The 11798-nt window shown below is 47.3% G+C and overlaps 1 protein-coding gene across 1 annotated transcript in view; it reads right to left on the bottom strand.

Moving 5' to 3' along the window:
- NINJ2 (ninjurin 2) overlaps positions 1-11798 on the bottom strand; it is a 72424-nt gene continuing 60626 nt past the window's right edge. The window contains exons 2-4 of the mRNA XM_048829026.2: positions 6626-6857; positions 4716-4896; positions 1-1208 (exon numbers count right to left, since the gene is read on the bottom strand). Coding sequence (XP_048684983.1) covers positions 4739-4896; positions 6626-6857 — 390 coding nt within the window. The 3' untranslated portion in view covers positions 1-1208; positions 4716-4738. The remainder of the gene's footprint in view (positions 1209-4715; positions 4897-6625; positions 6858-11798) is intronic.

The raw sequence follows: 11798 nt of genomic DNA, 5'->3' as shown, positions 1-11798 counted from the left end.
TCAACCTTAGGAATTTTCTATCAGTTTATTGGATACACAGTATTTCACCCGTATTGAAATCTGGCTCTGCCTTTGAGTGAAAAATCATTTAATAAACAGGAAAACATAGTACTCAAGTATGCAAATAACTGACAAGTCAAAAATATCCAATTTTTGAGTGTGACACCAATAATCCAAAAATCAGGCTGCCAGAAAGAACCTGCTAATTCAGAGTGATTTGCAGATACACAACCTCAAAGCAGTAATTTTTAAAAAAAAGTAAAACCACTTTCCAATACAGTAGAATTCTCATCAGGACTAGTACGATAAAAATCATGTATTTAATAACATACCTGTTACTGATAACACCTTAAATTACAGTGTAACACTGAAAAAGGTTTTAAACCCAGTTTACTCTTGAACGTGTGTATGCTGTTTGTTTACTTTTTGCACCTAAGTTAATATGGACAAGTGAAGCTAGACTGGTCTGTTTCACTTTCTGTGTTTAGTTAGATTCAGTTCCTATTTCTCCTGCAGTACCCCTATGTTATCCATAGAGGATTTCTAACAAGGTCCTTGTGGTGGTATCTAAGCATAGTATCTATTTTCTGTGGGGTTTAGGTTTCCTGCACTGCAGAGGAATGTTTATTGGTTTTCAAAAAAGCATCTCATTTGATTTTTTTAAACAACCTTGAAAACATTTGTTTTCCTATTAGTCATTGTAACACTCACCCCACTCCTTCCCTCCCACAAAAACAATCAACCAACCTATATTTGCAACATAAGCTGTTTGATAGTGTTACTTTAAATATTGCCAGTTAGAAAATATCTGGACACGGTATGGTTACTTTTGCTTACCAAATAAATATAACTGAGCGTAGAACTCAGGCCCCTGTAGAAAATTAGTTAATATTGAATATGAGAAGCAGACAATTAAAATCAGAGAGAAGGTGCTGTTACCTATGCACAGGAGCATGTTTGGAAAATGCTTTTTTTGCAACTTTTTTGTGAAGCTCTCTAGAAATCACTGCACAACTTGCACCAGCTTTGAAAAATCAATGGCTATTTCACTCCTGCAAAGCTACCCAAACAACCTGCCTAAAATACTTGGCACACAATTGTTAAAGATTAATTCAGGAATTCTCTGTCTCCACTCAGCTGGTAGGTGTCTGCTGTCGTCAGTAAAAAAATTGAAGGAAGGGACCTAAAGCTCGTGCCACACACACAACCTGCAAGAAAAACAAAAGATGTAAGATAAGAATCCACTAGGTTCCTCACGTCAGCAAGTATTTCATAGAAGATTCATAAGCAGGATCCCAGCGCAGCTTTCCCTCTACCTGTGTTACTGCTCGCAATCCATTCCCTCCACACGTACACACACACACCATCTACAGGGCCATTCCTTGAAGAAAGCATGCCAGCATTGTAACATTTTTTCATTCTATTTGCTGTAAGTAGTTTCCTTAATTCGTACTGGAGCCCCCGTTAGGGCAACCACCTGCCCCTTATTTTAAGGGATGTCTCTTGACCCTTTTAAACATTGAAGGTTATGATAATTGCATTGTAAACCTGAAGACATTCGAAATGTACACTTGAGAGAAAATACATCTTATGCTAAGGGAAATGGTGGTTTCCCTAAAACATCCTTTAAAATAAAGCACTGTTCTCTTAGTTTTTATGTAGTTTTCCCTTATGTCCATCCAACAAAGGGAACCACCCTATCCCCATCACTTCTTGCACTGAATCATTCTAGTCCAGTGGGATGACTTCTGTTCTTGTAGTTAACATGCACATAAGCATTTGCAGGATCAGGGCTTATGGCAGCATTCAGAGGCCTTACAATGCTATTTTGTGCTTTTCAAGCTGAAGACTCTCAATGCATTCTATGAACCAGTCCTGACTGATTCCTATGGGAGGAAAACCCAGAGAGGGGAGTTAAAAATGTTGCATGGTTCCCTGTGTATTAATCTGTAGGGGTTGCTCTCTATCACACTCAAAGGTAATTGTCACCGCAACAAATATGACGTTCAGCCCCTAAACCCCACGTATCTCGCAAGATCCAAAGCCAGTGCCATCTTCATGGAAGCCATGTGCCTTTGCACTGAATCCAGGATCTCACCTCCCTCTCCAATCCAAATTTCCATGGGACTCTCCTGCTGGCCATTGCCCCAGCATCCTTGGTGAGTAGGGTGACCAGATGTCCTGTTTTTAAAGGGACAGTCCCATATTTAAGCCCTCCTGCAGGTGTCCAGATTTTTTATTAAAAACAGACAAATACTCCTGTATTTTCTGTCTCTCCCACTCCCCCCCCCACCCTCCCCCCCGCAACCCACAATCAGTACTGGCAGGTCCTGCTGGTGGCTGGATCCCTGCTCGCCAGCCGCTCGCCCACCAGTGGTGAGTATGGGGGTCCAGTGGCTGACGATCGGGGTGGGTGTGCGAGGCTTGTGGCGGGGTGAAGATGCAGTGTGCAGGTCTGACCACTCCCCCTGCTGGTCCATCAGCGCAGCCCCCGTTCTCGGCCAGCAGGACCCCACCCCCCATCCCGTTTCCGGCCGGCACTGGCTGCGTGCTGCGAGCTGCGAGGGTTGGTGAGTGTGGGCAAGTGCCAGAGGGGCATGGTGGCTGGTGAGTGTGGGCAGGTGCCAGAGGGCCGCAGTGACAGCTTACATGTTGCCACTGCTGCTCATCCATCCGCCCTTTACATGCTCCCCCTCTTGCTGTCCTCTCCCTGCTTTGCCCCTTGGCTCCCCTCCCAGCCCCACTGCTCCTCCATAACCCCCCTGGTGGGACATGTCCCACTCCCAGCACTGTGCAGAGAACCAGCCCCTGGTCAGAGCACTCAGCACACCAACAGCCTGCCTGTCAGGCTCCTTCCTTCCCCCACTGCCTCTGGCTGGGCCGGTGCCCGGGGAAAGCCCAAGACCTTTTGGCCCGGGGCAGTGGCCAGGGGGAGCCGAGCCCTGCATGTTGCAAAGCTCCGCACAGCGCTGGCATGGGGAAGCCTCTCTGCCCCTCAACTAAGCTCTGGAGTGGGAGGGGGGAAGTGATTTCCAGCCTGTTCACGCCTCAAATCTGCAGGCTCCGCAGCAGCCCCCAGGGCAGGGGCTTAGAACCCTCTTCACCCGCGTCTCCCCATCCCGCCCTGGGTCCTGCTCCCAGGGAGCGTGGCACTGCACCATCCCTTAGGCACCCTCCTCTGCTGAGCCACCTCTCTGGCCAGGTTCACTGAAGCAGTCAGGTTCCCCGGGCCCTGGTGCACAGTGCATCCTTAGGGCTTAATCCCTTCCTGCCCACACTGTAGCTGGGGGACAGGAGGTGGCTGGGTTATAGGGGTGGCCAGCCTGGAGGTGTTAGCTGCCTTTCAACACTATGTGGGCAGGAAGGGACAAGCTGCTTCCAGCCACATGGGAGGGGGGCAGGGGAAGAAGAGAAGAGCTCTGCAAAGACACAGACCAGGTCTTGCCTTCCCCTCCTCCTCCTCCTCCTCTTTCTCCCCTGCAGCTGGAAGCAGCTCGTGTCCCTTCCCTCCTGCACAGTGCTGAAAGGCTGCTGCTGGCCACATTCTGATTTGAACCCTATCAGAAATCTGGGAAGGAGGGGCAAGTGACCCGCCATGCCCCGCACCCACGTGTTGCCTTGGGAAGACACGGTGCCAGGTACCAGGAGACGTGGGTCCATCCCAGCCAGGCATGGAGGGTGGAGAGCGCTGGACAGGGAGAGGAGAGTCAGTCGGTCACCTCACCCTGTATGAGAGAGGTGTACGGGAGTTTGTGGGTCACCTCTCCCCGTGCATGTGTGTGTGTGGTAGGGATAGGGTTGGGTGTGTGTGTCACCCCTCTCCATGTGAACCATAAAGCCTTACAGATAAGAAGGTAAATAAAAATTATTCAGCTACACAGTATTGCTTCTTAACAGGGGCTCAGTCAACTTGATGTTAATTTGAACATTTGTATGACTGATTGCCACTGAAGTCCCTTGAATACAAGTAATTTTACCAGGTGTCCCATATTCAATACAGGCAAATATGGTCACCCTATTGGTGGGAACCATTCGGGCAAGAGCTACAAGCCATTAGCTGCCTCTCAGGCTTGAGATCCCACTCTAATTTAAAACTGTGATCCCTGGTTCGGATTTGATTTGCAAACCCAGTCATTTGTCTGGACACCTAGTCACATGACTCTCATCCAGGAATAAAAGTTAGAAATCAATTTCTTAAAATGGCCACCACCACATAGCAGTGGCCATTTTGAGGATCTCCCTCCCTACTGCCTCTCTTTCCTTCCACCACTCTTGCCAGCACTGGTCCCTCTTCTGATCTCTCCCACTGCCTGAATAGCTCTTGGCAGCCAGGTCCTTTCCCACATACACGCTACACCCTCCTTTCCACTGTCTGACTCCTCTCCCATAGTACCTATCACAATCCAGGTTGGGATTTGCTATCTGCTGGAAACCGACTGCTGCTATCAGCTATCTGATGAATCCCATAAATGTGGTCTCACGACATTCTAGCTTTAGAGATGGAGCAAGGACATTCCTTTTCCTGAGGGATCCTGTCACACAGCCCACGCGTCCCATGGGACAAAATTATGCACAAAGGGGCCATGTGTGTATGTGTAGGGCTGACCGCCACCTTTCTTTCCACAACAGCGCTGATGATTTCTAAGACCCTTTGACGGCAGAAGCAGTTGACCCTTCCAAAGGTGGGTGGTAGTGGACCCTCATCCCTTCATTACCTGATTCCCTTGCTCTCCAGGCCTCAGTAACGTCTCCTGGTAGGGTAGAGACCAGTCTTCTGCACACCAAAGCCAGTGATGAAGATGTTGAGAATGACGGTGATGAAGATCAGAGCCGTGGCAGCATTATTGAGCACATTCAGGTGCTGCTGCTTTGACACGTCGTTCAGGTTCAGCCGAGCTGAGACACAGCACAAAACCCAGGGAGAATTGAAAACTGGCTCAAAGTATCCCAGGGGAGAAAACTGGCTCAAAGTCCTGGTCAGACTGCTGAACACATGTGAGGTAGTGACAGCAAGTTGGCCCAGGGATTGGAGCTGGGAGGATGATTTTATTAACTCTACAGGGTTTGTGAGTGGCGGGGAAGAGGGCAGAACAGTGCAGGTTAACCAAGAGGGGCCTAGTTTTCTGAAGTGCACCCTCAGCTCCCGATGAAGTCAATCTGACAATCAGGCCCTATGTAAATAACAAGCTGTCTATAGTCCAGGCTCGTGCTCCATTTTCGTTCCTCACCGCGCTCAGCAGGAGCCCACACCAGGGCTGAGAATGACAGGCCTTTGTTTATAAGCTGAAGGGAGGCTCCAGGCCGGATGGGGTCTGTGGAGACTTTTGCCAAGTAAGACTATGTCTACGCTAGAAACACTACAGCAGCATAGCTCTCGCTGTGCTGCTGCAGCACTGTAGAGTAGACTCTTATTACCGTGACGGAAGGGCGGGGTCTCCTGTTGCTGTGGTAAATCTGCAATTTTTTCACACCCCTGAATGACCTAGCTGGGTCAACCTAACTTTCAAGCATAGCCCAGCCCAGAGGTGCAAAGGAAGGGCCTCAGGCAGACTTCTGCCAACAGCCTATTACATTTAGGGAGGGTGGGGAGGACAAGGCTCTTGGCATCATGGGAGGAGGCAATGGGAGGCTTTTAGACACATGATAGAGGCACTGGTGTGCTAGTCAAGGAGGGTCAGGAAAGGTTTCGGCAAGTGGTGGGGGCACTGGATGAGGTGGCAGTGGGAGGGGAAAGGTGCTTAGGGAGAGCTGGCTCCTGGAGCTCCTCCTTCAAAGTGTGTGGGTGGAGAAGGGGGCCAGAGCAGGTGTGGGAGGCCCTGGGGATGTGTGTGCTGACAGAGCAGGCACCCTGTCGTGAGGCAGAGTGCCCTCCCTCTGAGCCTGAGGGGGAGGAACTGCCCCATGCTCCTGGTGGGCAAAGCCAAGACAGCCCTGCCCCCTGTGCTGGAAGCAGGGCAGGACAAGCCGAGCCCTTCAGCTCAGTTGCTGTACCTTGCTGCTGAACTCTGGACCAGGGACCGAGCTGTGCAGTGCCCTGCCCCCGGAGGAGAGGAGAGGAGATGCTGGGATTACCATCCACCAATTACCCGGAGGAGCCTGAGGACCCGTGGGCTACGGAGCCATGCCAAGGATGGGTGGTAGGAAGTAGCCCAGGGGAACCAGACATTAGTCCGCTTGTGTTGCTGGGAAATGAGTCAGTGTGTTCTGGTGACTTCCCCGCTGGCGGGATCACCTGACACTGTTAGGGCCCTGGGCTGGGACCTGGTGGAGCAGTGTGGGCCTGGGTATTCCTACCCCCTGCTGCCAAACCCACCCCTGGGGAGGTGGCCTACTTACCTTAGGCTGGCAGGCCTGTGCCCTGTTTGTGGCCTGTGCCCTGTTTGTGGGGAGATGCAGAAACAATTGCCCATCCCTAGTACAGGGGTGCAGTGATGGGAAAGCAGAGGAGTGAAGGAGTGGTAAAGCTCGGGGCTAAGCTGGAGGAGGAAGAAATGCATTTGCTGGTAGATTCTCTAATTTGAAGGAAAAATAATGCTGGTCTTTGCACCAGCCACCCCATTCCTCTTTCCATGACCCTGATTGCTGCTGGCAGTGGAGGCAAACAGAAGCTCAGAAGATATCTTACCAATGATGATAAGAAGAATTCCAATCACCACCTGGAAGAAGAGAGAGATACTGATGAGCGATATCAGGGTGGCATAATACTGGAATGAAACCCCCTGCTCCAGCACCGCTTTGAGTTGTGTGACATTGGCCATGAACAGCGCCACATCCAGCATGCTTTCTGCCACACTCTTCTTAGTCGCATAGTGGTTGATGTTGATTGGATTGTCCCTCCTTGGGCCAGGATTCCCCACCTGGGTAGAAGGGAAAGTAACATCAGTAAGATTCCTAAGCAGACTGACCAATCCATTCTGGCTTGAGTATTAGTGTTATACCAACAAAATAAAAACCAGCAGGATCTTATTAAAGGGGAAAAGGCAAAATACCACATTTATTGTGAATACAGAAAGAATCATAGTAAGCAGGTTAGTTATAGCTATAACGTTCCAGTCAATCTCATATTTATTCACACATTCATACAAACATACACACACAGAGGTTCTGCAAGGTTGTTATCATAGTTACCAGCCTTAGAGTTGCTCATGCCAAGCCACTGGCCAGGTGGCCTGGACATGAGGAGGGAGCAGGGCCTCATCAGATGCACATCTGATGCTCCTGGAAGTTGGTTTGCAGAATCAGACCCCAAAGTTCTCACTTTCTAGAGTCCATTTTTATAGGAATTTCTTCCTATGCCCGTCTATGGGAATTGCTTCATCATGCTGTTGCTGAATCAATCAGCAGATGGCAGATTCCTGACGGCTCCGTGCTGCCAGATGTTATCTTGTTCTTTGGTTCTCCCATTCTTGAGGCTGTTGGGTGGATTCCAGTCTGCCCTCCGGGGGTCCTCTGGTTATTTCCACTTGACGCCTTCTTCAGCCGATGGACACTGCATTCTTAGGCTGGCACCTCCCTGATCATTCAGTTATTATTCACACCAAGCATCCATCCGCATACATCCTCTATTTCTATTTTAATCACAATTGTTAACAAAGCGAGATGAATGCAACAAAAGGGCGGGGAGTCCCTGGGTGCTGTTTCTGTTGTTTCAGAGTATTGCTTTGAGTCTCTCTCTGTGCGAGTAGTTGTTGTTACAAAGAATTGCTCTGAGAACAGACTCTGTCTTAGAATGTACTAATGCAATTAGCAGCTTGCAAGTTTCACACATAGAGGGAGAGAAACAGTACCAAAGACCAAGAGACCTCTTAACCAGTAATACCCTGGAATTCAAACCATGGGGAATCAAACTCATTTGTGACTTTAATACAGAACTTCTTTAATGTGATCCAACATTAGCCCCACCATGGGGGTAAATCTAGAAAGCTTTCAGAAGGCACATTCCATGAACGTTAAAGGCAGAAAATTTAAAACTGTTAAAATTTAAAACTTCATACACACACACACAATTGACCTGTGGATCTCATTGCCACAAGATAATTGTGGAGACCATGAATTTAGCAAGATTAGGAAAAAAAATTGGACATTTGTATGATTAATAAGAATAGCCAGTGTTAATCATATGGATTAACAAAACCCAGGAGTTATGAAAGAAGGGATAGTTAACCCTTATTCTTCAAGGCACAAAGCAACCTTACATTCATGGGGGATTAGGGAGCAATATTCTCCGTAGACAAGATACTCCAGGTCTGCCTACAGCAGGGTTCTTACACGTCTCTGAAGCATTTGGTGCTGGCTGCAGTCAGAGACAGGATACCAGACTCAATGGATTATGGGTCTGATCCAGTCTGGCAATTCCTATGTTCCTACTCTTGAAACAATTACACTCCACTCATCTGAACTGTCAGCTGTTTTAAAACACAGACAGGCAAGGTCTGTAGATGTATGTCAGCCTCTGCAGGGAGCAGCAGAGGCATGGAGTGATGGGTACACTTGTACATATACCAGATACTAGCCAAGCTCAGTCAGAGAAGTTGGGACTTGCAGTCTGTGAGCTGCAGCTTTGTAGTGGACATGAAGGCAGCTGTGGGATGGTGCATTTTAGGGCTTTCTGGGCCACGTTCAGCCTGCAGATTGCACCTTTGGCTACCCCTGACTTAACAAAGTACAGAGGAGAAGAGCCAGCTACTGTTACACCCAGTCAGCTCCTTCCTCTCCCTTGCCTTTGTCAGCCATCCTGACTGAATTCTGAGTTCTGCAGCTTGTTTAGACTCATTGCCCTGACCCACCTGGGCACTGGCCCAGGAGAGTGTGAGAGAAAAGCAGCAGGGAGAAAGAGATGATGATCTTTAATTAAATATTCACTGGCAGCATGGTGACAAGGTAGCAAATTCTCAAGTGAAGGAGAGAGCCAAGATCTTGAAGGATCGGATTATATCAGCAGAACACCATAGCAAAGTAAAGGAAAGATATAACTAGTTTAAATCTGTAGCATGCTGGGCTGCAGTTCTGGAAAACACAGGCTGTTTCTCACCCATATCCACCAGAGCCTTTAGAAAGCAGGAAAATCAGCCCCTTCATGATTTTCTGACTATGTGGCCTTACTGAACTCCCCATTTTGAGTTTACCACCTTATCTGAGCTTTTCCTCATAGACTCTCCCATTAGCTGACCCTTTAAGTTTATGGGAGAGAACCAGCTGCAGCCTGAAGGTGATAATTTTAGCTCCATGTGCTGTAGACTGTTGATCCCTCTCTCCTGGCAGGAGAGTACTCTTGTGACACAATAGGATATGTCTGTATCAGATTATGATCTCTTTTTGTGGAGATGTTGACTACTAAGCTAACCTTGTATGGGGGCAACCTGTCGTACTGTGTTCCAGCCAGCAGCCCAGCTCAGGAGAGTTGTTTTAACACCTCATTGAAGAACTGCACTAAGAGCCATCACACAGCAAGCTAGGGCCACTGATTTTGTTTGTCTCTCAATTATTGACCCACTCCCATGAAGCAATGTTTTTTCTACATGAGCCCACATGGGGTGGGGACACAAACCTGACTGCTGGATCTGTAACTACACCATCTGTCCACATGGCTCAGAGACAGAAGCTTTATTTAAGAGCAGGGCTCTTCTGCTCTGTGCAGGACAGAGGGGGGCCGACCATTGCCACGTTTAAGTACTGGCAGGAGACAGAGGGCAGGAGGGCCCCGTGCATGCTGAAAAACTGCTGACCCTTGGACTCAAAAGAAGGGGTGAGCTCCGACTAGTGGAGGGTGCATCTGAGGACTTTTGTTACGTCTAATGTTCTGTAACTCTCAAGTGCTTTAGGATTAAAGACTGTGGTTAAGAAATTCCTTTGCTAAGCCTGTGTTCCTTGCTTTCCTGCCACTTTGTTTCAGGAGGGGTTATTCTAGAAGCCCAGAGTGCCCACAGCCAGGTGGAGCTCAGAAGATACACTGCTTTCAAGGTCTAAAGCAGCTCGACAGTGGCGTCCCATGTCCCAAGGAAAGGCGTCTGACAAGCAGTCGGAGCCTGGGAGGATGCCCTGGAGTCCCAGAGCTAAAAACAGTGACTAGACTCTACCTGCATGTAGTTGAGCTGGAATTATGTGGGACACAGCGAGTGGGTCCACTCACAACAGGTTGGTGGCCATGCAGTGGGGTACTGAGGCAGAGTAAAGCAAGTCTATTTTGTTCCATTGATATGGTTTTCTCCTGTGGTTTTTCTCCCATTCTCAAGGAGGCAGCACATCATCCCAGTGGGATAACACTAGGCAGTGATAGCTTCTTTGTGGAATGAGTTAAGGATGTGAGAACAATGAAACTAAGCAAACAAGACAGTGCTTCTATCAAACAAGTGACTGGCACAAGTAGTCTTAACCATCTGTTCCCAGTCACTTACCCAGACACAAATAAAGCAAACTGGTGAGAGTTAAAGTTGGTTAAAGGAATCAAATACATACAGCAATTGCAAAGTCCATGACACTGCTATCCTTAGTGTAAAACTCTCTGTGATCTTGGACAAATTCCCTTTATTTTCCCTTACTTGTAAGTATGACCCAATGATATTATTTATTAAAGGGACAGACTTCAGTTGCTTGCGTCCAATGTTTAAGTTTCGTGTTTAAGAAAAGGGGAAAAAAAGGTTTTACAAAACCTCAGTCCTTCATTTAAAACAAATGCATTTTAAACGTAGGTTTGATTGACTTTTTTTTTATTGATGGTGTTAGAAATGAGAGCAGGGAAATGAGGGTGGGTGAGTTTAAATTGTGATTTTTTTGAGTTGAGAGTGTACTGTAGCAAACTATGAAGTCACAGTGAGAGCATATTCTCAATATGGCCACAAGAGAGTGCACCAAACCGCCTCTGCCTACCACTGTACTGTGCTGTACTGACATAGGCCAACTCCACTGCAAGAAAGGCTAGTAGAAAAATGTCTGTTTACACGGTTTTCAAAGGAAATTGGGGTTTTGATTAAACAAAATTTTTTTGTAAAAATTATCTGCTTTTCATGAAGACTATTTTTTTTGTCAAAATATTTTGGCCAAAGACTTCCTGGTTTTCAGCCAAAATCTTGAAAATGTACATAGAAAATTTCAGCAGAAGCAAAAGTTTTCTTTGTTGGAAATTTCCAGGAGAAGGAACACTTTTTTCAGACCAGCTCTTATTGCAAGTCTTCTTTTTATTACACTTGTGAGGAGAGACTAAAAGATACACTGGGACAGCATGAGACAGAAAAAGAAGGATGTGAATGATAATCCTCTTCACGAGAGTTTGCCGGCAGAGAGAATGTCTAGGGAGACACTGTATTATTGACCATCAGTTCCAAAGGAGTTGCTGTTGAATGCCAAATAAACCACACAGGGAGAGAGAGAGAGAGAGAGGTACTGCACACACAGGGAAAGAAGCAGAGACGTACATTTCACTCATAGATCCTGGCAGATAAACGTCTGAATGCAGATGAACACACATCAGCAAACATATGAAAACATGCATAGAGAACACCACACACAAATATTTGGCACTTCCGTAGCATTTTCCTGCTGACAAAAGTATTTTGTAAACACTTATTGACCAAGCTAAAAAAAATATAATAACCTTGAAACCTGTGAAAGTATCCTTATCTCCATTTTGCAAAGATGAAGAAATTGATGCAGAGATTAAAGGCCACATTTTCAAATACCCCCTCTATTTTTAGGTGCCCTATTTTAGACACTTATGGCCTGATTTTCAGAGATGCTTAGCACCTACAGCTCCAGACCACTTCATCTGGAGTTGGGGGTGTACGGTTCAGTAATTCTGAATA

Source organism: Caretta caretta, chromosome 1 (assembly GCF_965140235.1).
Source record: "Caretta caretta isolate rCarCar2 chromosome 1, rCarCar1.hap1, whole genome shotgun sequence".
Lineage (NCBI taxonomy): Eukaryota > Metazoa > Chordata > Testudines > Cheloniidae > Caretta > Caretta caretta.
Note: the sequence above shows the minus strand (reverse complement) of the source record. Positions and strands in the feature narration are given on the sequence as shown.